The sequence below is a fragment of the Chelonia mydas genome, chromosome 7 (assembly GCF_015237465.2).
Source record: "Chelonia mydas isolate rCheMyd1 chromosome 7, rCheMyd1.pri.v2, whole genome shotgun sequence".
NCBI lineage: Eukaryota > Metazoa > Chordata > Testudines > Cheloniidae > Chelonia > Chelonia mydas.
In genome coordinates this window covers 30,527,946-30,555,604 of record NC_057853.1, presented here as the reverse complement: position 1 = coordinate 30,555,604, position 27,659 = coordinate 30,527,946, and the positions used below count along the sequence as shown (strand labels likewise).

At 52.4% G+C, this 27,659-nt stretch overlaps 1 protein-coding gene across 2 annotated transcripts; it reads left to right on the top strand.

The window, feature by feature from the left end:
* Window positions 1–2,627: 2,627 nt before the first annotated feature.
* On the top strand, window positions 2,628–27,569 carry OTUB1 (OTU deubiquitinase, ubiquitin aldehyde binding 1). 2 transcript variants are annotated; one of them, XM_037904587.2, is made up of 7 exons: window positions 2,628–2,773; window positions 7,534–7,595; window positions 17,032–17,130; window positions 17,683–17,801; window positions 25,842–25,926; window positions 26,240–26,434; window positions 27,199–27,569. In XM_037904587.2, the coding sequence occupies exons 1-7, from the start codon at window positions 2,719–2,721 to the stop codon at window positions 27,394–27,396; spliced, it is 813 nt and encodes a 270-aa protein (XP_037760515.1). In that variant the 5' UTR covers window positions 2,628–2,718; the 3' UTR covers window positions 27,397–27,569. The 2 variants fall into 2 exon arrangements, with proteins under 2 accessions (XP_037760515.1, XP_043407063.1); XM_043551128.1 differs by lacking the exon at window positions 2,628–2,773 and adding an exon at window positions 3,753–6,577.
* The last annotated feature ends 90 nt before the right edge of the window (window positions 27,570–27,659 follow it).

The window sequence follows — 27,659 nt, the reverse complement described above, 5'->3', positions numbered from 1 at the left end:
TGTATATAAACATCTTCTGTATTTTCCACAGTATGCATCCGATGAAGTGAGCTGTAGCTCACGAAAGCTTATGCTGAAATAAATTGGTTAGTCTCTAAGGTGCCACAAGTACTCCTTTTCTTTTTGCCATATTTACTATTCTTTCTACACATCGGGATGGTTTGTCCCTGTAACCTCAATAAGGATTCTTTAAAATACAGCCAGGTCTCCTGGACTCCTTTCCCCCTCATGTTATTCTCCCAGGGGATTTTGCCCATCAGTTCCCTGAGGGAGTCAAAGTCTGCTTTTCTGAAGTCCAGGGTCCGTATTCTGCTGCTTTCCTTTCTTCCTTGTGTCAGGATCCTGAACTCGACGATCTCATGGTCACTGCCTCCCAGGTTCCCATCCACTTTTGCTTCCCCTACTAATTCTTCCCGGTTTGTGAGCAGCAAGTCAAGAAGAGCTCTGTCCCTAGTTGGTTCCACCAGCACTTGCACCAGGAAACTGTCCCCTACATTTTCCAAAAACTTCCTGGATTGTCTGTGCACTGATGTATTGCTCTCCCAGCAGATATCAGGATGATTGAAGTCTCACATGAGGACCAGGGCGTGCGATCTAGTAACTTCTGCGAGTTGCCGGAAGAAAGCCTCGTCCACCTCATCCCCCTGGTCCGGTGGTCAATAGTAGACTCCCACCACGACATCACCCTTGTTGCTCACACTTCTAAACTTAATCCAGAGACTCTCAGGTTTTTCTGCAGTTTCATACTTGAGCTCTGAGCAGTCATACTGCTCTCTTACATACAGTGCAACTCCCCCACCTTTTCTGCCCTGTCTGTCCTTCCTGAACAGCTTATTTCCATCCATGACAGTATTCCAGTCATGTGAGTTATCCCACCAAGTCTCTGTTATTCCAATCACATCATAATTCCTTGACTTTGCCAGGACTTCCAGTTCTCCCTGCTTGTTTCCCAGGCTTCGTGCATTTGTGTATAGGCACTTCAGATAACCCGCTGATCGCCCCTCTTTCTCAGTATGAGGCAGGAGCCCTCCCCTCTCACGCGCTCCTGCTCGTGCTTCCTCCCGGTATCCCACTTCCCCACTTACCTCAGGGCTTTGGTCTCCTTCCCCCGGTGAACCTAGTTTAAAGCCCTCCTCACTAGGTTAGCCAGCCTGCTTGCGAAGATGCTTTTCCCTCTCTTCGTTAGGTGGAGCCCGTCTCTGCCTAGCACTTCTCCTTCTTGGAACACCATCCCATGGTCAAAGAATCCAAAGGCTTCTCTCCGACACCACCTGCGTAGCCATTCGTTGACTTCCACGATTCGACGGTCTCTACCCAGGCCTTTTCCTTCCACGGGGAGGATGGACGAGAACACCACTTGCGCCTCAAACTCCTTTATTCTTCTTCTCAGAGCCACGTAGTCTGCAGTGATCCGCTCAAGGTCATTCTTGGCAGTATCATTGGTGCCCACGTGGAGAAGCAGGAAGGGGTAGCGATCCGAGGGCTTGATGAGTCTCGGCAGTCTGTCCGTCACATCGCGAATCTTAGCTCCTGGCAAGCAGCAGACTTCTTGGTTTTCCCAATCAGGGCGGCAGATAGATGACTCAGTCCCCCTGAGGAGAGAGTCCCCGACCACCACCACCCGCCTCCTTCTCTTGGGAGCAGTGGTTGTGGAACCCCGAACCCTAGGACAGTGCATCTTATGCCTTCCACGCCTTCACACCTTTTGCTAAAATCTAAACAGAGTCTTATAATTCTAATACCCATTTTAATAATACAGTCCTACAGGTGTCCCAGACTGGTTCCAGCCATGTATTTCTCAGTGTTCAGTGGAGACATGGGGATCTTGGCATGAGCTGGCACCTCAAGCCAGTGTCACAGTCACGTAGTGAGGTGTTTGTGACATCATCACATGGTGCTGAAGCGATGGCACACAGTGATGGAATGATGGGTTGAAGGGAGAAAGATACAGTGACAGTGGGGGTAAAGACCATGACCTCATAACATGTAGTGACCTCACAAAGGGATGTGACAGCCACGTCAAGGGAGCCTATTGAGATGTTGCATAATGATGCGATAATGGGTTGATGCTAGATGTCACGTGATGACATCCTAGCGAAATGACAAACTAATGGCAGTGAATGCAAGGCGGCCATGATGTCATAGAAACACAGCCTGTTGCAGGTGGGTTTGTATGAGGCCAATGTGATGTTAAATGATGATGTCATGATACAGTAATGGCATTCTGATGGCATGAGGGTGCATTGTCATAAAGTCCCTATGACATCACAAAGGCACGAGAATGGGGGTGATGCAAAGCTGCTGTGAGGTCATGTGAGGGTGTCATAGTGACAGAAGATGGTGGATTGATGTGAGGCCCCTGATGTTACATGATGGCATCACAATGGCACATCAATGATAGGTTGCATGGGGTCACTGTGGTGTCATATGATTATGTCACAATGGAACAGAAGAGTGGCTTGAGCGGGATGCTGTGATGTCACACAATGACATCACTATGCACGCCTATGATGCTTGGGGTGTCATCCTGTTACCATGGTGCCCGCACCCCTCGTTCGAGCTCTATCACTGGGGGGCCTAGCCTGGGGGAGGGGGAGGGTCTAGTTGCTGCTGTGGGGACGTTGCTAGGGGCGGTTGCTAGGGCCGGAGGAAGCACTTCCGGCGTTGGGGCCCGATGTGCCCCGGAAGCGCTTGCTAGGTGCGGGCTGCAGCTCAAAGATGGCGGCGGAGGAGCCTCTGCAGAAGCCGGAGCCGCTGGGGGGGGACACGGATGGTAATGGGGGGAGGGGCGGCCGGGGAGCCCCCATAAGGTACTGAGGGGGGAGGGGCGGGCCCCCGGAGAGAGATGGACCCCCCTGGACCCGGCAATACCCGCAGCCCGAGGCAAGGCCCTGCCACCCCCGCGGGGAGGGACAAGGGCCCCCGGAGCGCCCCGCCCGAATGCGTCCTTGCCCCTATAACAGAGGGAGGGACAGGGTGGCGCGGGGACCCCTTTAGAGAGACAGGAGCGCCGGCTCTGCCTCTTCCCCAGGCCCGGGTTCCCCTCCCCAGGCAAAGGTTCCTTCCCCAGCCCCAGGCCCCCGACCGCAGAGGTAAGGTTCGTCCCGAATCCAGGGCAGGCTTCTCTCCCCCGGAGCCCAGCCCCCTACAGGAAACTCCTTTTCTGCCCCCCAGATCCTGGCTCTGCTTCCCTCCCTTGCTAGCATCCTCCATAGGAAACTCCTTCCTTCTCAGAACTGGCTCCCCCAGTCTTCAGAGAAAAGGTCCCTTCCCCAGACTGGCTCATCTGCCCGCTTCCCCTCCTCTTCCACAGGAATCACTTTCCCCCCCAACCTTCCCCCAAGGGCCAGGACCTGCCTCCCCTCACCCCAAACCCCAGAGAAATGGTTTCTTCCCCAAATCCCACACATGCTTTTCCCCTGTTGGAGAGGATTGTCCTGCTCCAAATCACACACCTGCCTCCTCTTAGGAGCTGCACCCCACAGTTCTCACCACAGGAAACTGCTCCCTAAGTCTCACAACCCTCACATGCACACAGGATCTGCCTCCCCCCATCCCCTGGGGCCATGATCCCCTTCCTCTCCAGGAAAGGCCTCCCTTCATTCCAAATCTCAGACCACTCCCCCCATGCACACAGGATCTGCCTCCTTCTCCGTGTCTCCTGGAAGCTGCTCTGTGTCCCCATCCACAACCAGCAGGAATGGGAAACTCCTCTTCCCCCCCATACCTATTTGCCCCCCCCGCATAATCCCCAGGGAAAAGGTCACCCCCTTGCTTCCGACTCCCTCCTCTTCCAAGTATATAGGGAGTCCCTTGCACGCCAAAGACAGGACTCTGCACAAAGTGTCCTGAGGCCTAGTGCCCCCTTCCCAATATGCACCAACCCATTCTGCCCAGCTCCTGCAATGGTAGCAATCAGCCCACCGTACCCACAGCATCCCTGGGAGCAGGATCCAGCCCCATCTGTGCCCTCAGGCCTAGAGATGTGATTGCCCATGTGATACAGGATTCCCCAGTCTTGCTGCAGTGCATGCTATAGCCTGCCCTACCCCGCTCCTCCATCAGCAGGGGCCCTGGAGACACATTCCTCCCCAACTCTGGCAATGAGAATCCCCACCCCACTCGTTACACTTTAATATACATCCTACTCTGCTCATTCACTGGCTGTATGCACCCCAACCCCTGCAGCACCTCTCTGAGAGACATGATCTGCATCCCCACCACCACCCCTATGGGGGACAGGATTCCCACCATCTGTTCCCTGAGGCCTAGAGACCTAGCCCCCACACTCTGACCTGTGTGCAGTCCACATCAACCTGCCCCACACCCCATCAGCAGGATCTGTGCCCACCTCAGCCCTGACTTCCCTGTGAGGCAGGATCCCACTCTGGGCCCCTGAGGACATTCCCTCCACTTGGTCACACGTCTCTTACTGCCATGTGGTGAGGATTAGGAAACCTGATGTAGGGGGAAGAACCTCCAAACCAAATCACCTGTTGCAAGGGAGTCCTAAAGCTCCCATCAGCATGTTCTTCCCTTAACTCAGCTCCTAATATCCTCTGATTACCCCCTCCCTCCTCAAAATCCAGCACCCCACATCCCCCCACTCCCATCAAGCATCCCAGATGGTTTCACTTAAAATCTTGCTTGGGCCATCCCTAACTGAAAGCAATAAATAATATCTTAATTGTTTGCTTGAAGGTGGAGGGGGGACTGTTAGAAAAAGTGATGGCTCTGCATAATGAGGGGCATCTGGGGTGGCTTGGAGTGAAGAAAACAGACTCCCTCCCTCCTTCTCCAGTAGCTTCCCAATCTGCTTTGTTCCCTTTAAGAACAGTCCCTGCCCCTGGAGTATTACCAATAGACACAGTTTAAATTCTGTTTGTGTTGCAGAATAAAGGCTATTTTGGTTGCGATGTCCCCAGTAGAGTCAGTTCCGGTTCACATCAGCAAGAAAAGTTCTGGACTCTGATCCAGATGGTTCTGTTGATAAATAGGGCTGTGGTCCGTCTGGATCTGCTCTGGGGAAGACTCTTGTTGTGGGGTATCCCGGTTCTTCATCAGTAGGCTGAGGAAAACGGGGACGTGTGCACCCCATGTGGTTCTTTCCACCTTGTGTTATGTGGCCTCTGCAGAGCAAGAGAGGGGATCTGTACTGCATTAGCAGGGATGCATGCCGTTGGGCTGGGAGTCAGACTTGGGGACTCCTGTTTACCAGTGATGTGTGCAATGGAACGGGCCCAGATTGCTTTCTCATCTTCCTGCAGAGCTGGCAAAGCTCGTCTCTGTCTTTGAACTAAGCCAGACAGCACTGAATGGCGGACGGGTAGCAGTGATAAACAGGAGGCTGTTTACACCCGAAAGTTAGTCGTCTTTGGGAGATTTGTTTGAGGTGAAGCTCAGTAGGACTCCTGGGTTCTAAGCCTTGCTCAAAATTATTACTCCTTGGTTTCCCCATAAAAGAGGGGTGACATCATGTCACTGGATATAGAGGAGATTGTAGAGGGAGGACGGGAGAGTGGTTTCAATGGGCCAGATCCCCACCTATAGCTCTAGGGACTTGTGCTGAGCTAGGGCCATTTACACAAGCTAAGGATGTGGCTCAATGAGTTGATGTAATTTCAGCTATCACACTGTTGTGGTTTATTATTCATAGATTTTCAGGCTAGGACAGGGGATCATTTGCTTGAGGCCCAGGGGCTCTAATCCAACTTTGCTCTCAAATCCCCCTGCAATTTCTGTGATTTTTACAGTTCCGTTGTTTAGCCTGACCAAACGAAGGCTGAGGGAGGATCTGTTTGTACTCCATGAATGCACCGGGGGGTTAACCCCTGGGAAGGAGAAGAACTACTGAAGCTAAAGGACAGTGTTGATACAAGAGCAGATGGGGTTAACTGGCCAGGAATTGATGGGGGCTGGCAATGGGAAGAAGGTTTCCGCCCATCGGAGGAAGGTTCTGGAACAGCCTCCCCATAGGAGCAGTGGGGAGCAAACACCCCAACTAGCTTGAAGATGGAGCTGGATAAGTTTCAGATGGGGCTGCCTGCGCTAGCAGGGCCTGGAGGCCGTGATCCAAGAGGTCCCTCCAGTCCTCTGTCCAGGAATAAAGTGTAAAGCACCTGTATAGTGGGTATAACTGCATCCACACTAGCGGTTGTGCTGCTCTAGCTATACCAGTGTAGTTAGTGATTCGTAGAGTGCAAGGCCCGAAGGGACCATGAGATCCTCTAGTCTGAGCTGTATAGAACAGGCCTGGGCATTTCACCCACTTTCCCCTGTATTTAGCCCATTTGCTTATAGCTGACTCAAGCCTCTTCCAGAAAGGCCACCGGTGTTGAGATGGAGAATCCATCGCTTGGCTGGGGAGTTTGTGACAGTGCTTAATCCCTGGAACGGTTAAAAATCAATTCCTTTAGTTAAAGCAACACAACTTTTGTGCATCAACAAGACCCTCAAATCTTAGCTGCTAGTTGTGCCAAACTTTTGTGGACAGAAGCGTGGCCATTTAGAAGCTGATGGTGCCGCCTTAATATCTGCAACGCGTGTTGTAGCAAAAGCATCATGGATTCGCCTAATGGTATTTACAAACAACATCTTCAGTTTGTGTCTGCTAAAGAGCTACTTGTGCCTGTAATGAGTTGAGCTTAAAAAGACCAATTCTGACCTCTGCCGAGGCCACTGGCTGGAGCTGCACACAGAAGATGCATTGATTAGTTACAGCTACACTTCTTACTGAATAAGAAGAGTATCTGTGTTACAGAAGGAATCTGTAAAGCAAGCTCTGTTTGGTGTCTCAGCTTCCGGGTCAGCGTTGTCTTCCTTGTGTTGGGATTATTCCGTTTGCTCTACCTTCTCCCGGGAGAATATTCGCTGTCCGAACTTGAAAATTAACCCTAGAAGGGAAATGGCTCATTTTGGCAATACGATGCACAAATTGATCTCTGACCTAGATCGGGGACTCCATTGAGCCGGGCACTGTGCCGGCTTCCCTGACCAATACTGAGGGAGGAGGGCCTACTGGGCCGGGAGCTAGACAGGACCCCTCCCACCTCCCCTGACTGAGATCAGGGAACCATCATGCTGGCTGCTGCACAGACATCTAGCGAGAGAGAGAGTCCCCAAAATGCTCACAGCCTAAATAGCAGAGGAAGGCTCATTAGCCCATTTTGCAGAGGGGGAAGCTGGAGGCCCAGAGAGATGAAAGAACTCGCTCAAATGCTATGATGGAGCCAGAAACTGAACCCACATCTCCTGAGTCTCAGCCCAGTGACCTGACCCGAAGGACTAGTCTTCCCCCTCCAGCTGTGTGGATGGAGTTCTGTCTTGGGCAGTGTTGGCATTGCAGCGTGGGGGAAGGGTGATGGGAGCAAAGGTCAATTGAGACTGAACCTTGGGCAACTCATCTTTATGGCAGGATGGTGACCCCCTAAGGTGTGGGGGTGACATTTGAGACTAGAGCCCACGGGGGTCTGAAGTGGCGGGGTGCAGCTGGCGTGGGATAAGCATCTAATTCCATCTCTTCTTCTCTTCCAGGAGTTAACTGTTTGGCATACGATGAAGCCATCATGGCTCAGCAGGATCGCATCCAGCAGGAGGTGAGGCTTCAGAGGGTCTTTGGGTGCAGGGGGAAGTAGTCTGCCAGATCCGAGATGGGTCAGCGAGTGGATCTCAGTGGGGCCTTTGTGTCCTTGCTCTCCCTTCACAGTTTCTGGTAGTTTCACTTTCCATCTCCAGCCTCTGGGATGTTGGGGTTTTGGTACCTGGCCGCTGCCCTCCCTGTGCTAACCCCTCAAATCTCTCCCACAGGGGCTGCATGTAGCCTCAGTCATGTTCCCCCTAACCTGCAGCTGCTCAGCTGAGGGCAAACTGCTCCCACCGCTAATCTATGAGGACGCAGCCGTCCTTCACCCCAGCTCCATCCTTTGGCTCAACAGCAAACTGGGAGCATGGGTACGGATGTCAGGACTCCTGGGGCCTGGGATCCTATCTAGAGGAGGGCAGTAGGGGGTGGTTGAGACTCTTGAGGTGGACTTAGGCTTGGTGTGGCGTGGGAATAGATGGTGCTGGGGGTGTGTGTGTTAGGGCCTCCAGGGGCAGAGGGGGGAGGAAGAGGCGGGCTGGGGGGCGGTCCCCTGTGGGCTAGAGGAGGTGGTGTTGGGGCTCCTGGTCCAAGGATGCTAGGCAACATGGGGGCACTGTGTAATGGTGTGAGGGGCTCATGAGGACTGGTTGAAAATTTTCCATCAAAATGCTCTTCCAGAAAGAATCAGGGTTCTGACAGCAGATTTTTCTGCAAAAAGCAGCAGCTGCTTCTTTGAGTGATGGTTCCTGCTGTAGTCTGGGGAGGGTTTATGCTTGTGCCGTGCGCCCAGAGGTCTTGAAAGTATTCGTGTCTGTAGGTCTGCGCATGCGCCCTCGCCTCGCCTTATGGCTTCGTCCAAGGTGACAAAGGGCAGGGCAGACCGACCGCGTCTCCAGTTCCTCCTCACCACCGCATGGTCCAAGTCAGAGCTACTAGTGTCCTCTTGTGTCTGACACACTTAAAAATAAAAAGGATTTGAATTGTACATAGTTTTATTCTTTCTTTTTTTTTACTGTAGTTTAGCATTTAGTAGTAATTTTTAGGAGATAAGAGTCTTTGGGGAATCTGTTACCAGTCTCTCGCACCCAATCCAGCATCCACATCCGGGTACTGGATTATGCCAAAGACTCCAGGGTTCAAGATCTGCGTCTCCTGCCCACGTTTGTTCTTGGTCAGTGATGAGCACCAGTGCTGGTCTGATGCTTGGGAGAAGCCCACGTTTCATCCAGGTGCAGTATCTGCCTGTCCTTCCCAGGCCATACCCAAGAAGGCCGGGCTCTCTGCCTCAAGAAGCACATAATGGAAGTTGCCATGAGGCCACAGTCGGATCCAGGCCAGGGAACCCCCCCGGCCCCGTACATCATCCTGAGAAACCCAGGGGTGCGCCTCCAACTGCAGAGATTGAGTCTGGTTCTGCCAGTACCAGTACTATGGACCCCATGCCAAAGCCTAGTTGGCAAGAAAGCATGCGCATAAGCATGGCAGTCAATCTTCCTCCAGCCCCAAGAAGGGCAGTGTGCCTTCCATGAGTTCCAGCCACGGAGAAGTGGTGCATTCGAAGGCTCACAAGCATGACAAGAAATCTCACAGACTGGTGGATCCGCCAGTTACTGAGCTGTGCACACCTTCCAAATCAGCCACCTCTAAGTCAACAGAACCATCAATTTCGAAACAGTTCTCTGCTCCAGCTCCAGTTCCGGATGCGGAGCGCGTGCCATTAACACTGGGGAGATTGGAGACAGTGCCCGGGCCTCATGAACTCTTTGCTCTGGAAGAAATGAGGTCTCCACACCTTCCTTTACAGTCTGAGCCTGTGGAGGTACGATCTCCAACCCAGGGTGTATCTCAGTTGAGTTGTGCTTCCACCCGTTCCCCTACAGCTTGTATGGTTCCACCGGTTCCGACGTTACCGGCATTCGAACCAGGATCTGAATTTTCCTTGTTGGAGGATTTGGGTGGAGTGCAGGGGCCGTCCATCTCCTACCACCGCTACAAGTACCCTAAGGGTCTACCAACTTAGTGACAGTACCCTCCTCTACCCCAGCAGAGAAACCACTGATATCCCGCTCCATGGGGCCCTCAGCAGCATCTGCTGGATCCATCCTTTGGCCATACTGGGGACCCTGGCCTCAATATCCACCTTCAGAGCCTTCCCATTCAGCAAGAGAGCATTCACCCCATCCCTGCTTTGGGCATCCTTGAGCAGATGTTTGGAACTGGTTTTGGAGGATGAGCCGTTCAGTCTGGTATTGCTGGAACAGGAACGATTTCTGTCGTCTTCTCCAGACACAACAGTGACCTTGGCTCCCCCTGACCCTCAGATGATTTTCACCAGTTCCAGGACCTCCTACAAGATTCTTCATATACCACTGGAGGGAAGTATAGGACAATCAGCATCAGCTTCTGGACAGCCTTCAGGCCTCGGTACCGACATTCAGGCCTCGGTACAGACCAGGGTTGCTCTACCAATCAATGATACCATTCTTCAGCTGGCTCATACCATTTGGCATACCCCAGACACTGATGCTCCTACCCTCAAGGGAGCCAGCTAAGGGGTCTGAGCTTCTGTTCTCTCACCCCCACCCAATTCCCTCAGGATCCAAGTGGCAATTGAGCAGGCTAGGCAGCAGCACTCATGCGCCCCCCTGGCGGACAAGGCGGGCAAGTGGCTGGACCTTCTGGGTGGCAACTACAGTAAATTCGAGGACTTTATTTTCAGTTGAGAAAGTCATATTTGGCCAATAAGGCCTGGTAGTTCAAGATCTGAAATTGGAGGCTAGCCGACAAGAAGACCTTGTGACCCATAAGGTCCAGCCACTTGCCTTCCTTTTCTGCTGGGTGGACATTTTTTACCAGTGCGACAATAATGGACAAGTGCGTCCTGGATGTCATTCAACATGGCTATAAGATTGAGTTCATGACACTACCTCACCCCCGCCCTGGCCCCTCCTCAGGGACCACTCTCATTACAGCATCCTCGCTCTAGAGGTCATCTCCCTACTGCAAAGGGGAGTGATAGAGCATGTTCCTCCGGACTATCAGGGTACCGGGTTCTATTCCACTTATTTTCTAGTACCCAAGAAGAAGGGCAGGTGGAGACCAATCCTGAACCTCCGACGTCTCAGTTGCTTTATATGCAAGCCAAAGTTCCGTATGGTCACCTTAGCAGCCATCATACCATCCGTAGAAAGAGGCATGTGGTTTATGGCTCTCGTTATGCAGGGCACCTATTTTTGCATAGATGGGGAGATTCTCGATATTCACAGTAGGCCCTTAACACTTCCAGTACGGAGTCCTACCATTTGGACTCACCACTGCTTCACAGGTCTTCACCAAAATTTTCTCCGTCATAGTGGCCCACCACTGGTGTCACGAGGTCCTTATATTTCCCTGTTTCGATAACTGGCTGCTAGCAGCGCGATCCAGGGATGAGGGTTGAACCTCAACCTCCATGTTACTCGGTGTCACGGAGTCCCCGGGCAATGCTGTGGAACTGCTCCCTACGAAGCCAGTCAGGACTCTGGTGAAGTTTCCTCTCTGTGAGCAGACTGTCTGCAGGGCAAAAAGCTCACACGGCTTCCACCTTCCTGGGTCTGACCTCGGAGCATTCAGCATCCTCTGCCACTCCATGCGCTTCCCACAGTGAGTCCGCCCAGGCGGGGTCCTGGGGAAGCCAGAGGGTCCTGCACCCCAGCTTCGCAGTCAGACGTGACTCTCAGCCAGCCAGTAAAACAGAAGATTTATTAGATGACAGGAACACAGTCTAAAACAGAGCTTGTAGGTACAGAGAACAGGACCCCTCAGCCAGGTCCATTTTGGGGGGCAGTGAGCCAGTCTGCACTTCACTCCACGTCCCCAGCCAGCTCCCAAGTGACTCGCCCTCCACCCCCTCCTCCTCTGGGCTTTGTCCCTTTCCCGGGCCAGGAGGTCACCTGATTCCTTTGTTCTCCAACCTTTAGCTATTACCTTGCAGGGGCGAAGGGCCCAGGCCATCAGTTGCCAAGAGACAGAGTGTCGGCCATTTATGTACACTGGCCCTTTGCTCTGCAACAATTACACCCCCTTATCCCACCACCTAGAGACTTAAGAAATGCATAGGAGAAACTGAGGCACACCTACAGTATTCAGAGGAAACATTAAGAACAGTCCCACTTCGTCACACTCGGACTACTTTCTTCCCGGGGGGGGGTAAGCGTAAATGTCGAAAAACCAACTTTGGTTCCCAGGCAATCCCTGCATTTCATAGGGGCCTTCATCGACTCAGTCTCAGCACAAGCCTACTTACCGTGGGACAGGTTCCAGAACCTACAGGAACTAATCACCCAAGTAGTCAATGGTCCTTCTGTTCTGTCAGGACTTGCCTATCCCCTCCTTGGCCACGTGGCAGCCTGCACATACATAACCGCCTTGGCTCACCTCCGACTTAGCTGACTTCAGCTGTGGCTCCAAAAAATCTAGTCGCCGACAGAATACAGCAGAAAGTCCGTGGTATTAGTGCCTCCCGAGGTGCTCTCCTTGTTCCAGTGGTGGACGTACCTGAGACAGGTCTGCGCTGGGATGCCATTCCTCTCATCTTCGTTGGACATGACGATCATCATGGACGCATCACTCTCCGGATGGGGTGCCCACGTGTAGGAGCACATGATGCAAGGGACCCAGACCCCTTAGGAATCCAGAATACACATCAACATCATGGCGCTTCGGGTGTTACGGTGAGTGTGTCGCGCATTTCTTCCATCCATTTGCTTCCATCGTGTTCTCATCATATCCAACAACATCACCATTATTTATTACATCAACAAGCATGAGGTTGACTACACTCTCTGCAGAAGCGGTTTGTTTATGGGATTGGTACATTGCCCACAAGATCCTATTGTTGGCAGCCTATCTTCCAGGGGCTCAGAACATGATTGCAGACTCTCTCAGCAGGACATTTATGGCCGATCACAAATGGGAGCTTCACGACACCGTGGTTAACAATGTTCTGACTGGAAGGGCATATCGAGTAGGGTTCCACAGGGATCAGTTCTGGGTCCAGTTCTGTTCAATATCTTCATCAGTGATTTAGATAACGGCATAGAGAGTACATTTATAAAGTTTGCGGACGATACCAAGCTGGGAGGGGTTGCAAGTGCTTTAGAGAATAGGATTAAAATTCAAAATGATCTGGACAAACTGGAGAAATGAGCTGAAGTAAATAGAATGTAATTCAGTAAGGACAAATGCAAAGTACTCCCTTTAGAAGGAACAATCAGTTGCACACCTACAAAATGGGAAATGGCTGCCTACGAAGAAGTACTGCAGAAAGGGATCTGGGAGCTGTAGTGGTTCACAAATTAAACAGGAGTCAGCAGTGTAACATGTTGCAAAAAAAGCAAATATCATTCTGGGATGTATTAGCAGGAGTGTTGTAAACAAGACTTGAGAAGTAATTCTTCCTCTCTACTCTGCACTGATATGGCCTCAGCTGGAGTATTGTGTCCAGTTCTGGGCACCACATTTCAGGAAATATGTGGACAAATTGGAGAGAGTCCAGAGAAGAGCGACAAAAATTATTAAAGGTCTAGAAAACATGACCTATGAGGGAAGATTGAAAAAATTGGGTTGGTTTAGTCTGGAGAAGAGAAGACTGAGAGGGGACATAAATATTTTCAAGTACATAAAAGGTTGTTACAAGGAGGAGGGAGAAAAATTGTTCTCCTTAATCTTTGAGGTTTGGACAAGAAGCAATGGGCTTTAATTGCAGCAAGGGCAGATAAGGTTGGACATTAGGAAAAACTTCCTAACTGTCAGGATGGTTAAGCACTGGAATAAATTGCCTAGGGAAGTTGTGGAATCTCCGTCATTGGAGATTTTTAAGAGCAGGTTAGACAACCACCTGTCAGGGATGGTCTAGATCAGTGCTACTCAAAGTGGTGGTCCGCGGACTGGTGCCAGTCCGCGAGCCATCGGCTGCCAGTCTGTGCGCACATTGGAAAAAAAAATTGCCGGTCCTCCACATCAGATAGCATGAGAAGCACTGGTCTAGATAATACTTAGTCCTGCCTTGAGTGCAGGGGATTGGACTAGATGACCTCTCGAGGTCCCTTCCAGTCCTACGATTCTATGATTTTCAGCCAATGTGGGATTCTGACCATGGATCTCTTTGTCTTCCATGCCAACAGCAAGTGCACCACGTACTGCTCCAGGGGATGGGGGGAGGCTTGTCGCCCATTCCCAGAGTGATGCCCTTGTCCTCTGCTGGTCAGACCAGATAACTTGCGCATTTCCCCTTCTAACACTCCTGCCATGAGTCCTCCACGTTATCAGGCGGGAGAAGGCAATGGTTATTCAGATGGCCCCGTTCTGGCCACGCCAGCTCTGGTTTCCACAGCTCCTCCACATGTCAGCTCGTCCTCCGTTTCTCCTCCCAGCTTTCCCAGAACTGCATTCCCAGAACGGCGGCAGGATCAGGCATCCTGTTCTGAAGATGTTTCACCTCAGAGCTTAGTTTTTGGGTAGGCATCTTTGCTAGAATGGGAATGTTTGTCAGCAGTACAAGACATCCCTTTGAGCAGAAGGAAGGAGTCGACAGGGCGTTCCTATCAGGCCAAGTGGAAGCGCTTTGCCTACTCAATTCCATTAAGATCCACATAGCAGTTGTCAGTGGCTTCCACCCTACTGTGGAAGGGCAGTCCATATGTACACATCCATTGACTGCCAGGTTTTGGAAGGGCCTCCTCAGAATCTTCCCACCCATTCAACTTATCGCTCCCCAATGGGACCTCAGCCTTGTTCGCTCAACATTAATGAAGTCACCCTTCGAACCACTGGCTTCCTGCTCCCTGTCCCTCCTTTCCATGAAGGTCATCTTCCTGGTAGCTATTCCTTCTGCGAGAAGGATAGGTGCACTGGGGCTATGATGGCAGACCCCCTTTCACCATGTTCCATAAGGACAAAGTTTCCCTGCGTCTGCACCCCAAGTTTCTGCCAAAGGTTGTATCCTACTTTCATCTCAACCAACCCATACGCTTACCTGCTTTCTTTCCGAAGCCATACGCCTCAGCGGAGGAACAGTGCCTGTGCTCACTCGATGTCCGCGAGGCCCCAGCCTTCTACCTGCCGAGGACGAGACCATTCCGGAAGTCCCCAGACTGTTGCAATAGCTGAAAGACTTAAGGGGCAGGCGATCTCCACACAGTGGATTTCAGGGTACATTACTTTCTGTTATCGGGACTGCCTCCCACTCTTCGGGGTGAGAGCCCATTCTGCAAGAGCTCCAGCATCGACTGTGGCTGCCCTTCATGATGTACTGCTTTCAGACATATTCAGGGAGGCCATGTGGCATTGGGGACGACATACCTTTGCTGCACATTATGCAGTACAAGATTCTGTGACGGATGCCTTGTTCTTCATGGCTGTCCTCTGTTCAGCCGTTCCCCCCCTCCCTTGCACCCTCTTCTGAATTAGGTACTGCTTGTTAATCACCCTCCGTGGAATACAATAGGGACCATCACTCGAAGAAGGGGAGGTTACTTACCTGTAACTGAGGGTTCTTCGAGAGGTGTGGTCCTGTAGTAGGGTGTAGCAGGGCCCCCTGCTCCTGTCTGCTGCATTCACAAACCACTCAGAGACCCCGGAGCTCAGCAATCACGGTGCAGTTTATTTATAGCATGTGCTCCCACTGCCTTCCCACCACATACAGCTTGGGTTTCCAGCCTTACGGACTTTTCCGCTTCTGCACCCAGGAGAGAAGGGCTACCGCTGTCCTTCCACTCTCTGGCTCCCCGCTTGCTTCCTTCCTCTGGGCCTGTATTTAGCCCCAGGCTAATTAGGCTGGCAGCTGTTTCCCATTCGCCAATCAGATGCAGGTTTCTCTAGCCAGTTCCAGTTTACCTCCCTTAATTGGAGCTGGTGTGACAGAGGGCTGGCTCAGGAGTTCCTGCCCAGCACCTTGTCACAGGTCCCTATCTGTATTCCACTTCCCATCCTGCTTCCCCCTCTGCTGCGGACCTGTTTGATTTGCGGTGCAGAAGGAACTGGAGAGGCGGTTGGTCCGCCCCACCCTTTATCGTCTCGGGTGAAACCATGAGGTGCGAGGCAAAGGGGCACACGCGGACCAACAGACACAACTACTTCCAAAATCTCTGGCTCCGGACGCATGGCGCATGCGTAACCCTCAGTGGAATACAGATAGGGACCACACATCTCCGAGAACCTCCAGCGACAGGTGAGTAACTCCCTCTTCCCTGGGAAAAATGTGGGGGTGGGGGGGGATTTTTCTGTCAAAAAATCCCAACCTGAATGTCCAAAACCTGAAATGTTTTGATTCTGAAATGCTGCTGCAGTGCCTCATGGGAGTTGGAGTTCAGGTGCCTTGTGCTCCCATTCTCCTCTATGGCTGGGCTTTCCAGCTGGACTACGTTCCCCGTGATGCACCATGGCTGTCGCATTCTCTTGCTTAGATGGGGGACTGTGGGCCCTTGTGGGAGGTCTATGTCAACCAGGAAGTTTGGGTGACAGTTAGGGCCCTACCAAATTCACAGCCATGAAAAATGCGTCGCAGACCGTGAAATCTGGTCTCTCCTCCCATGAAATCTGGTCTTTTGTGTGCTTTTACCCTATACTATACAGATTTCAGTGGGGAGACCAGTGTTTCTCAAATTGGAGGTCCTGACCCAAAAGGGAGTGGCGGGGGGGGTCACAAGGTTATTTTGGGGGGCAGCGTAGTATTGCCAACCTTACTTCTGCACTGCCTTCAGAGTTGAGTGGCCGGAGAGCAGCATCTGTTGGCCAGGCACCCAGCTCTGCAGGCCGCAGCGCAGAAGTAAGGGTGGCAATACCATACCAGGCCATCCTTACTTCTGCGCTGCTGCTGGCGGCAGCTCTGCCTTCAGAGCTGGGCTCCTGCCCAGCAGCTGCCGCTCTCTTGTCGCCCAGCTCTGAAGGCAGCGCTGCCGGCAGCAGCAGTGCAGAAGTAAGGGTAGCAGTACTGCAACCCCCTGCCCCCATAATAACCTTGCAAACCCCCCCCACCCCCACCCCCTACACGTACAACTCCTTTTTGGGTGTGAACCCTTACATTTACAACACCGTAAAATTTCAGATTTAAATAGCTGAAATCATGAAATTAATGGACTGTGAATTTGGTAGGGCCCTAGTTATAGTGGAGAATTAGGTGCATGAGCCACCTGGACTACAGTTCCCAAGAGGCATGGCAGTGGCTTGGCAAGAGGGTGAAGGCAGAGCATTGGTAGATATAGTTCAGTGGGGTCCCCTGGCCTATGGAGGGGGATGGGGGGATGAGGTAGCCAGACTACAGCTCCCAGGAGGCACTGCAGCCAGCTCCTGGTCTCCTGCTGCAGGCCCTGGGTGTCTGTCAGCTCGAGGTGCCTCCATAGCGAGGTTTGGGAGCCATGGCCACTGCTTCCCCCCTGCTAGTGTCACAGCGCCTCCCGTTGTCCTTCCAGATCGCCGTCCAGAACCCCCTGGTGTCGGACAGACTGGAGCTGTCAGTTCTGTACAAGGAGTACGCGGAGGATGATCACATCTATCAACAAAAGATCAAGGTAGGGACCAGCCAGACCCTCCCTGCTCTAGGACCTTCCCCCCCAATCCAAGCCTCTCGATTCCAGGCCCTTTCCTCCTTAGTCTCCCTGTCTGATCTCCCTCGGTCCCGTGCTCCTCCTGGCTCCCCCATCTCCTAATTGCAGGCCCCAGCCTGCCTCACCCTGACACCTAAATCCCAGACCTCTCTCCCTCCATAGTCCCCCAGCCTCCCCTCGAGCTCTCCGTCCCAGCCCCTCAATCTTGGCCTCTCCCTCCCCTCCCCCCCTGCTGCTCCTCAGCTTGTCTTCTCTAGGTTCACCACCACCACCCCTTGAAAATCCTGGCCTTCCCTGGCCATGCAGTCCCCCAGTCGCCCCTCCTTAGCATTGTCCCTCAGACTCCCCTCTCTAAATTGTCTGCTCCCCATCCCCTGAATTCTGAGCCTTCCCCGCCAGGCTTTGGCAGGAGCAGGAGGTGTAATAATGCTTAGTATTTATGTGGCACTGTCGGCCACTAACCTCCCAGTCCCTTTCCCTAGGAGAGACTAATTTTGCCTCCTCCCCCCACCCCAGGACCTGCTCAAAAAATACTCATACATCCGGAAGACGCGGCCCGACGGCAACTGCTTCTACCGGGCGTTTGGCTTCTCGCACCTGGAGGCCCTACTGGAGGACAGCAAGGAGTTGCAACGGTAGGGTGGGGCCCTGTTGGAGACCGGAGTCCACCCTCCCCCACAACAAGGGGGTCGGTGTGGTGGGAGGGCAGTGGGAGACCGTGCGGCCTAGCAAGGGGAGAGTGCTGGGCTAAGACTAGGGAGACCTGGGGTTTATTCCCAGCTCTGCTGCTGGTTTCCAGGGTGACCCTGGGCAAGTCCCTTCCCTCTCTGGGCCTCAGTGTCCCCATCTGTAAAATGGGGATGATGATACGACAGTGAAAAGCGCCATATAAGAGCTAGGGGGGATTATTAGCCTGGCACGCGTGGATCGCTGCTTCTATCCCGGAGGGCAGGCTGGGTGATTGGAAAGGCCCCAGCGTGTGACTCCTGCCAAGTCAGAGCTCCGGCTGCATGGCATCTTCCTCAAATCGAGGACACTCCTTAGACCGTAAGGATCCTCCACCCCTTTTGGGTTTGAAACAAATGCTGATTATTCAGATCTTATTTATGGCACTGGATCAGCACTCCTGGGTTCAATTCCCAGTTCTTCTTTGAGTGATGGTCCCTACGTGGATTTCAGACGTGCGTGTGCATGTGCTGGAGCCGGAACGGTTCATAGTAGGGTCCGTTGACCTGCACGTGTGTAGTGTGTTGACTGCGTGGCGCATCTGAGGCTTTAAGGGGCTGTGCGGGTCGACGCCGCTCCAGTTCTCTCTTACTGCCGCACGGCTAGAGTCGGAACCCGTCCCCCAGTGTTCATAGCTCGCTAAGAGAACTGCTCTCTGTTAATTGTATATAGTTTTTCTGTAGTTCTTAGTACTTAGTTGTCCGTTTATTAGTTAGCTGTTAGTCACTTAGGTTTCCACTGGACTTTCTCACCTCTGGGGGCTTCTCCCTGGCCCGGGAGTATGCCCCGGCAAGCTGGTTTTAAATACTGTGCTTTCTGCCCGCACTCCTTCTCCATGAGAGATGAGAACCAACACTGTCTCTGCTGTCTTGGTGAGACTCATATCGCCACCCGCTGCTCCATCTGTCGCTCGTTCCCACCTCGTACCTGGGAAACCAGAAAACTTCGCTTCCGCAAATTCTTTATGGAGGAGGCTGTGTGCCCCCATGTGCAATCGGATCTGGCAGCCAGGATGTCCTGGGGCCCTTCCTACCTGGCACTGGTGGCACTGTCCCATTTGGCTAAAGCCCACTGTGCGCACTAGAAGCACGCTCATGGGCATAAAGGCAGCTCCCCGACGGGGACCGTCTCCAAGCGCAGCGTTGCCTCCCTGAGCTGTGCCAAGTCGGGTGAGAAGTCACACACCAATCTGGACGCTCCTGCTCTGAGGAAGTCTCGCACGGAGCATAAGTCCAAGCACCATGCCCCAGCAGCGCCTCCTCCAGCCCCGGTGACTGATCTGCCACCGTCATCTCTGGCTCCTTCTACCCCACCAGGACCATCCAAACTTGCGTGCCCGGACCCGCGCACATTGGGCTGTCTGTCCCCTCTTACACCGACGGCTGAACTCACGCTGCTGTATGCTGGCTCACCTCCACGCCCCGGTCCTTCAGGCACTTTCTGTCTGCCGTGGATGAGCTACTCCTGCACCAGCCTGCTGTTCCACTCTGCCTTTCTCCACCGGACCCTTCGCACGAACTCTCGGATCGCCCGGCCTTCACCCCCCTATACTGCTGGCACTGCTGGCTCTGACAGCCCCACCCTTACTGGACCCGTCTGTGGACTCTGAGTGGTCCTCAGAACCGAACCCTGCCTTCTCGCCTGCCCGGTCTTACAGCCCAGAACACCGGCACCAACTGTACCATCAGCTGTCTGCTCTGCCAGCTGATCCGTGGTTCTGCTACCCATGGGCACTGCCAATGCCTGGTGACCCCTATGCGTCACCGTACTGGACTGCATGGAACTCCTACCGCGACCCAGGCGTGCTGCCCTGTCTGCATCACTGCCCTTCTCCAGTGCTCACCGCTCCTCCCTCTGTGTACAAGGAGCCTCGGATCGTTTCCACTCCAGCAGCGCCATCGCCCCCTCCAGTCAATATGGGCACCTCTTTGTTCCCTGACGATGCTCTGATCATGTGCAGTACCAGGACTTGCTTCAGTGCATGTCTGCACCCCTCAACCTGCCTGTCGAAGATGTCCAGGATCCACAAAACCAATTCTTGGACATCCTGCAACCCCCTGGACCCTCCCGCACTGCCCTCCCTATTCACATAGCCCACATGCAGCCAGCCCAAGCCACTTGGCGCACCCTGGCCTCTTGTGCTCCTACCCCGAAATGGGCAGAGCGCCGCTACTTTGTGCTTGTGAAGGACATGGACTTTCTCTTCACCCACCCCCACCCCAATTCGCTGGTGGTACAAGCTGTGACCGAGCACGCCCACCAACAGCATTTCCGTTCCATGCCACCTGACCAGGCCGCCAAAAAGTTGGACCTGCTGGGCCGCAAGGTCTACTCTTCTGCTGGCCTCGAATTCCGTATTGCCAGTTACCAGACCAGTCTGGCCAAGCACAATTCCTTTTGTACTCTAAGCTGGTGGACTTTCAGGCCTTCCTACCCCCAGAAAAACAGCAGGATTTCCAACACCTTGTGGATGAGGACAGGCTGGTGGCTAAAGTAGCTCTCCAGGCCGTGGCTGATGCCGCTGATGCCACATCCTGCTCCCTGGCATCCGGGGTCGTTCCCCGCTGCGACTCCTGGCTCCAGTCCAGTGGCTTCCCAAAGGAGGTTCAGACCACCCTGGAGGACCCTCCATTTGAGAAACAATAAATTGTTCAGTGACAAGATGGAGGAGTCTTTGCTTTCTCTCAAAGACTCTCACACCACTCTCTGGTCGCTGGGCCTTTATACCCCATCCTGAGCTCACTGCCAACAACTTCTGACCCGTCCCCATTCCACATACCAGCCTTACCCGCAGCTCCTGCCTGACTCGTCCCATCATCGCCCTGTTCACAATGACCATGCTCTGCTGCTGCAGCTACTTCTTCCACATCTGCCTTTCCGCAATGTCCTCCCAAGCAACCCTTCTGACTCCTTCCTCGAGACCTACAAACCTTCCTCTACCCCCCCTCCCCCTCCCCCTGCCGGGTTGCCTCATCTCCTTTGCTCACAACTGGGGCCAGATTATCACCGACTGCTGGGTGCTGGACATCGTCCACCAGGGCTACCTTATGGAATTCCTTTCCTTCTTGCCCTGCTGTCCACCCCAGCAGCACCTGGGCACTTCCTTGTATTGCCACCTTCTCAGAGAGGGAGCAGATGCCCTCCTGCGGAAGGGCACCATAGAACTTGTCCTGCATCCCTATCGGGGCTGGGGCTTCTACTCTCCTTATTTTCTCATGCCAAAGAAAGGGGGTAGCCGTCACCGTATTCTGGACTTCCAGCTCTTGAACAAATTTATCTGCAGATTCCATTTCTGGATGGTCACCCTTCCCCTCGTTCTCTCCTCCCTTCCCTGTGGAGCCTGGTTTGCAGCTCTCAATATGAAGGATGTCTACTTCCATACTGATATCCACCCCGCTTGTTGCAAGTTCTTCCAAATCACGGTGGGCCATTCCCACTATCAGTTCTGGGTCCTCCCCTTCAGTATTGCTACCGCCCCTCACATGTTCACGAAGGTCTTCACGCAGGCTACCGGGGGCGATGCCCTCCTCCTGTCCTGGATCACTCACCTCTGCTATGCGTTCCTGCCCATTCCCCTGCTCCCCCAAGTCCTGCGCGAGGTGTGGCACGTCCACGCAACTCTTCTCCTCATTGCCTCCACCTGGCTTCACCTGTACTGGGACACGGATCTCCTACATCTCTCCACTCATCCTCTGATCCGTCTCCCGGATCTCCTTACGCCAGCGAATAGCCAACTGCGACATCCCAACCCAGGCCCTCTCCATCTTCCGGCCTGCTATCTGGATGGCCTCGCGCATACACAATGCATGCTCGTTTCTTGTCCATGACATCTTTATCCATAGCCGATGCCCGTCCACTCGAGCATGTTACCGAACCAAATGGCACCGTTTTACTGGCTAGGCGCAACACCGCCTGCACACCATCTCCATTCCCGTCGTCCTGGATTACCTCCTTTCTCTCGGTCAGTCAGGCCTCGCCCACTCCTCCGTCCGCATCCACCTGGCCACGCTTAGTGCCATCCTTCCGTCTTTGGATGGGTTTTACATCTTCACCCACCAGACTACCTCCTACTTCCTTCGCAGCCTTCTCAACGCCTTCCCCGCTGTCCAGAAGCCTACTCCTTCCTGGGACCTTCACCTCTTGCTTTTCACCCTCAGCAAGCCGCCCTTTGAACCACTCACCACCTGCTCCCACACCCATCTTTCCATGAAGGTGATCTTTTTGGTAGCTGTTACCTCTGCATAGCGCATTAGCGAACTGGTGGCCATGATGTCTTTCACTGTCTTCCACAAGGACAAGATCTCCCTGTGCCTCCATTCCAAATTTCTCCCCAAGGTGGCCTCACCATTCCATGTCAACTGGTGTGTGCACCTCCTGACCTTCTACCCCAAACCACACGCCTCTCCTCGAGAACATGCGCTCCACGCTCTCGATGTTTGGCGGCTATTGGCCTTTCATCTTCACCAATATCTCCATTGCTGGGAAGCTTCTTGCTAGAATCTTACTGAATCGTCTGCTCCCTCTTGCAGAGGAAGTACTTCCAGAGTCCCAGTGTGGCTTCAGACCACCATGGGGTATCACTCACAAGATTTTCACAGCCACGCAAATCCAGGAAAAATGTCAAGAATACCACCAGGAGTTGTATATGGCCTTTATCAATCTGACCAAAGCCTTCGACTCTGTCAACTGTGAGGCTCTGGAAAATCATGTCAAAGTTTGGCACAGAGACAAGAAAGTTTGGCTGCCCAAGCAAATTTATCACCATTGTAAGACTCGTCTGCGACCAGATGACTGCCTCCATCCTGTGCAGTGGCTCTGTCTTTGAGCCCTTTGTCATCCAAACCGGCGTAAAACAAGGCTGTGTACCAGCACCCTCCCTTTTCTCCATTTTCTTAGCAGCTATGAAAATACTAACCCAAGACCATCTACAACAGGGCATTGGCATCCAGTATCAGACTGACTGCAACTCTTCAGCCTTTCTTGTCTCTGTGCCAGAACTAAACTAATATCGGGAACAATAACTGAACTCCAGTATGCCGATGATTGTACTGTAGTTGCACACTCAAAGGAGGATCTGCAAACAGCCCTTAATTGCTTCTCTGACGCTTACAAAAGCCTGGGGCTAACTCTGAACATTGGCAAAACAAAAGTTCTCCACCAGCCAGTCCGCAGTCAATCATCAACAAGGAAGATCTTCATTGTCAAAGAAGAACTGGAAAATGTAGAATGCTTTACCTGTCTTGGCAGCCATCTCTCAGAGAGGGCAGACATAGACGTTGACATTCAGCACAGAATTCACTGTGCCAGCCTTGCCTTTGGCAGACTGTCTCGCCGGGTGTTCAACAATCACAACATTAGAACACATACTAGACTTATACTCGTTTGTAAAGCAGTGGTAATCCCAGCTCTCCTCTACGAGACTTGGGTGACCTACAGAAAACACCTGGAACGCCAGCACTTGCTTCAGAAGATGAGGATCATCGCACTAATGTCAGTGTCTTCACAGAGGCCAACAGTGTCTTCAGTGTTGAGGCCCTGATTATCCAGCACCAGCTGAGTGGAGCAGGCACTGTGTGCCGAAGCCTCATGTACACTTACCAAAACAACTGCTGGGGTACGTCCAACTCACCAAAGGAGACAGGAAACAGGGAGGCCAAAAGAAACACTTTAAAGCAGTGGTTCTCAGACTTTTGTACTGATGACCCCTTTCACGTAGCAAGCCGCTGAGTGCGACCCCCTTTATAAATTAAAAACACTTTAAAATATATTTAACACCATTATAAATGCTAGAGGCAAAGCGGGGTTTGGGGTGGAGGCTAACCGCTCGCAATTCCCCAGGTGGTAACCTTGCGACCCCCTGAGGGGCCCTGACCCCGATTTTGAGAACCCCTGCTTTAAAGACACCCTCAAGATAAACATCAAGAGATGTGACATTGACACCACACACTGGGGGAGAGCAGCCCAGGATAGGGATAACTGGTGAAGACTTGTCAGAGAGGGAACATCCACTTTTGAGGAAAATCGCCTTGCCCTGGTCGCAGAAAAATGCCAGAAAAGAAAGAAAGGAAAGACAACTGTCATGCAGCAATTGTGGCCCAACCGTCTTCCAACACCACCTGCAACGTCTGCCAGCGAACCTGTGGCTCAAGGATCGGACTCGTCAGTCACCAAAGGACCCATGGAAAATAAAACCTGTGAAAGAGATCTTCCTCGACCTCAAGGGATCACCGATGACATTGAGCAGATGTTTTGAGAGAACTCTCCAGAATGATTCCAAGAGCTCTTTCTTGAGTGGTAACATCTAATTTAGACCCCTCATTTTATATGTAGAGTTGGGATTATGTTTTTCAATTTGCATTACTTTACATTTATCAACATTGAATTTCATCTGCCATTTTGTTGCCCAGTTACCCAGTAACTCTTCGCAGTCTGCTTTGGACTTAGCTATCTTGAATAGTTTTGTATCATCTGCAGATTTTGCCACCTCATTGTTTACCCCTTTTTCCAGATCATTTATGAATACGTTGAATAGGACTGGTCCCACTACGGACCCCGGGGGACACCACTGTTTACCTCTCTCCATTCTGAAAACTGACCATTTATTCCTACCCTTTGTTTCCTATCTTTTAACCTGTTACTGGTTATCCCTTCCGTCTTATCCCATGACAGCTTACTTTGTTTAGGAGTCTTTGGTGAAGGACCTTGTCAAAAGCTTTCCTCAAATCCAAGTACCCTATATTCACTGGATCCCCCTTGTCCACAGGCTTCTTGACCCCCCTCAAAGAATTCTAGTAGATTAGTGAATCATGATCTCCCTTTACAAAAACCATGTTGACTCTTCCCCAACAAATCATGTTCATCTGTGTGTCTAACAATTCTGTTCTGTACTATAGTTTCAACCAGTTTGCCTGAAGTCAGGCTTACCGGCCTGTAATTGCCGAGATCACCACTGGAGGCTTCTTAAAAAATTGGCCTCACATTATCCTCCAGTCGTCTACTATACAAGCTGATAGGTTACATACAACAGATAGTTCTACAGTTTCACATTTGAGTTCCTTCAGAACTCTTGGGTGAATGCCATCTGGTCCTGGTGACATATTACAGTTTAGTTTCTCTTTGTTCGTTCCAAAACCTCCTCTAATGAGACCTCAATCTGGGACAGTTCCTCAGTTTTGTCATCTAAAAAGAATGGCTCAGATTTGGGAATCTCCCTCACATCCTCAGCCCTGAAGACCAATGCCAAGAATTCATTTACTTTCTCCGCCGTGGCCGTGTTGTCCTTGAATACTCCTTTAGCCTCTCGATCGTCCAGTGGCCCCATTGGTTGGCTTCCTGCTTCTGATGTACTTGCTTTTTATTTTTGGCTAGTACTTGTTGAGTCTTTGGCTAGCTGTTCTTCAAGTTCTTTTTTGGCCTTCCTAATGATATTTTTAGACTTCATTTGCCAGATTTTATGCTCCTTTCTATTCTCCTCAGTAGGATTTAACTTCCACTTTTTAAAGGATGCCTTTTTGCCTCTCACTGCTTCTTTTATGTTGTTGTTTAGCTCTGGTGGCACTTCTTTGGTTCTCGTACTATGTTTTTTAATTTGGGGTGTACATGTAAGTTGAGCCTCTATTATGGTGTCTTTAAAAAGTTTCCATGCAGGTTGCAGGGATTTCACTTTTGGCCCTGTCCCCTTTAATTTCTGTTTAACTAACCTCCTCATTTTTGTGGGTTCCCTTTTCTGAAATTAAATGACATGTTTCACCTCCTCAATCTCTCCTGTTCTCTCCCTGGGCTAAAATTCTGGTGCTTGGATTTAGCATGCGGGTGCCAGGTGGGGTTGGTGGCCTGTGATACAGAGGGGGTCTGACTAGATGATAGGGTGGTCCCTTCTGGCCAAAAACTCTGTGACCTCCTCCTTTCCCCCTGCCCATACTGACCCCATCTCATCTCATCTCATTCAGGTTCAAGGAGATCTCTGCCAAAAGCAAAGAGGACCTGGTGTCCCAGGGCTTCACAGAGTTCACGATTGAGGATTTCCATAACACGGTGAGTGACATTCCCCCCATGGGTTGGGAGCAGATGCCATCGGATGGGATGGTTGGAGCAGATATAGACCTGTGAGACCTCAGTTTGATTCTGGGATTTCCTGCAGGCTGCCCGGGCAGCTTCATGTAAAGCACTTCCCTCCCTCCAATTAGGGCCTCGGTCTCCCCAAGCTGAGGACACCAGCTCAACCGCGCATGCGTGCCACTGTAACAGACCAGAGTCCGGCCCGTTTATTCTAACTCTTAGAGAGCCATGGGTTGGGCGGTGGAGCAAGGGGTCTGCCTCTAACACCCTCCCTCACGTGCCCCTCCAGTTCATGGACCTGATAGAGCAAGTGGAAAAGCAGATCACGGTCTCCGAACTCCTGTCCTCCTTCAACGATCAGAGCACCTCTGACTATCTGGTGGTGTACCTGAGACTGCTGACCTCCGGCTACCTACAGCGCGAGAGCAAGTTCTTCGAGCACTTCATCGAGGGAGGCCGCAGCATCAAGGAATTCTGCCAGCAGGTAAGGGCAGCAGGATCTAACCATAGAGTTTGCTCTCCCCGCCATCTCTAAATCCTGTGCTTACACCACACTGGGCATGAGGAATTTGGGGGTGGAAGATCCATGGCATGATTTTGCACTGGGGTGCCCCTGTCTCTCCCAAACCATCTTGGAGTGGGAACTACAGCCCAACTTCTCTCTGTGTCGAGGAGATCTCTGGGTAGCAAGGCCGAGACCCAGTCGACTTGTGATCTGAGGAGGATTGGTTGGGGGTGCCGAAACCCAGCTGACTCATGATCTCAGTAGCATCCACAGTTGGTTCCTGGGGCAGGGGACAGGATGGGAAGGGACGGTACAGGACAGGACTAGCCTACCCTGCCCTTGGGAGAGGGGTTGAGATCCAATAAATGTGTGATCTGAGTAGGATTCACAGCTCGTTCCCTGGAGGGACCAGAACAGGGTCCCTTGTCCATTGAGAGAGGTCACTGAGATCAGCTGACTTGTGATCTCAGATCTCTAGGTAATTCCCCTGGGGGGATCCCCTGTGGGGCAGAATGGGACGAGGGGCCCTGGCCAACTGGCATATCAATAGGTAGGAGGAGGCGGGGAGAGCTCTGTGACCCAACAAACTTGTGATCTGCGTAGGAACCAGAGGTCGGTTGCTGGAGGAGGGGAGGCCTGTCAAGCCCCACCCGAGGTGGGATGTCGGTAGCATCCGTAGACAAGTCCCCAGGTTGGGCAGGGCAGGCTCCCTAACCCTCCGTGTCCCACTTGATTCCTTCCAGGAGGTGGAACCCATGTGCAAAGAGAGCGACCACATCCACATCATCGCCCTGGCTCAGGCCCTGAATGTGTCTATCCTGGTGGAGTACATGGACCGGGGCGAGGGTGGAGGCACTAACCCCCACGTCTTTCCAGAGGGCTCGGAGCCCAAGGTGTATCTACTGTACAGACCGGGACACTACGACATCCTGTATAAATAGGTGCCGGCCAGCTGCCTCTGCTCCCTCCCCACAGGTGTCCCGTGGCCCCCCTGTCTCCCTACCGGCAGTCTCTGTGGTTGTAAATGGTAATCTCGCACGCTGCTCTCTCTCTTTGTTTTCCGTTGTTACACTTGCCCGTCTGTGTTTTATTAAAGGGGATGCTGGTGAATGGAGCCCCGCTTGTCTGCTGGATTTGTTCAGGTTGCAAGGGGGCAGTTAGCTATTGTCCCCTGGCCTGTCTATCCCCACCCGCCTTGGATTAG

What these genes read in the sequence shown, in the direction of transcription:
- OTUB1 (XM_037904587.2), top strand. Translation starts at nt 2,719, where the DNA reads ATGGCGGCGGAGGAGCCTCTGCAGAAGCCGGAGCCGCTGGGGGGGGAC. An exon ending in TCTATCAACAAAAGATCAAG is followed by an intron (nt 17,131 to 17,682) that starts GTAGGGACCAGC and finishes CCCCCACCCCAG; the next exon opens with GACCTGCTCAAAAAATACTC. An exon ending in GACAGCAAGGAGTTGCAACG is followed by an intron (nt 17,802 to 25,841) that starts GTAGGGTGGGGC and finishes CATCTCATTCAG; the next exon opens with GTTCAAGGAGATCTCTGCCA.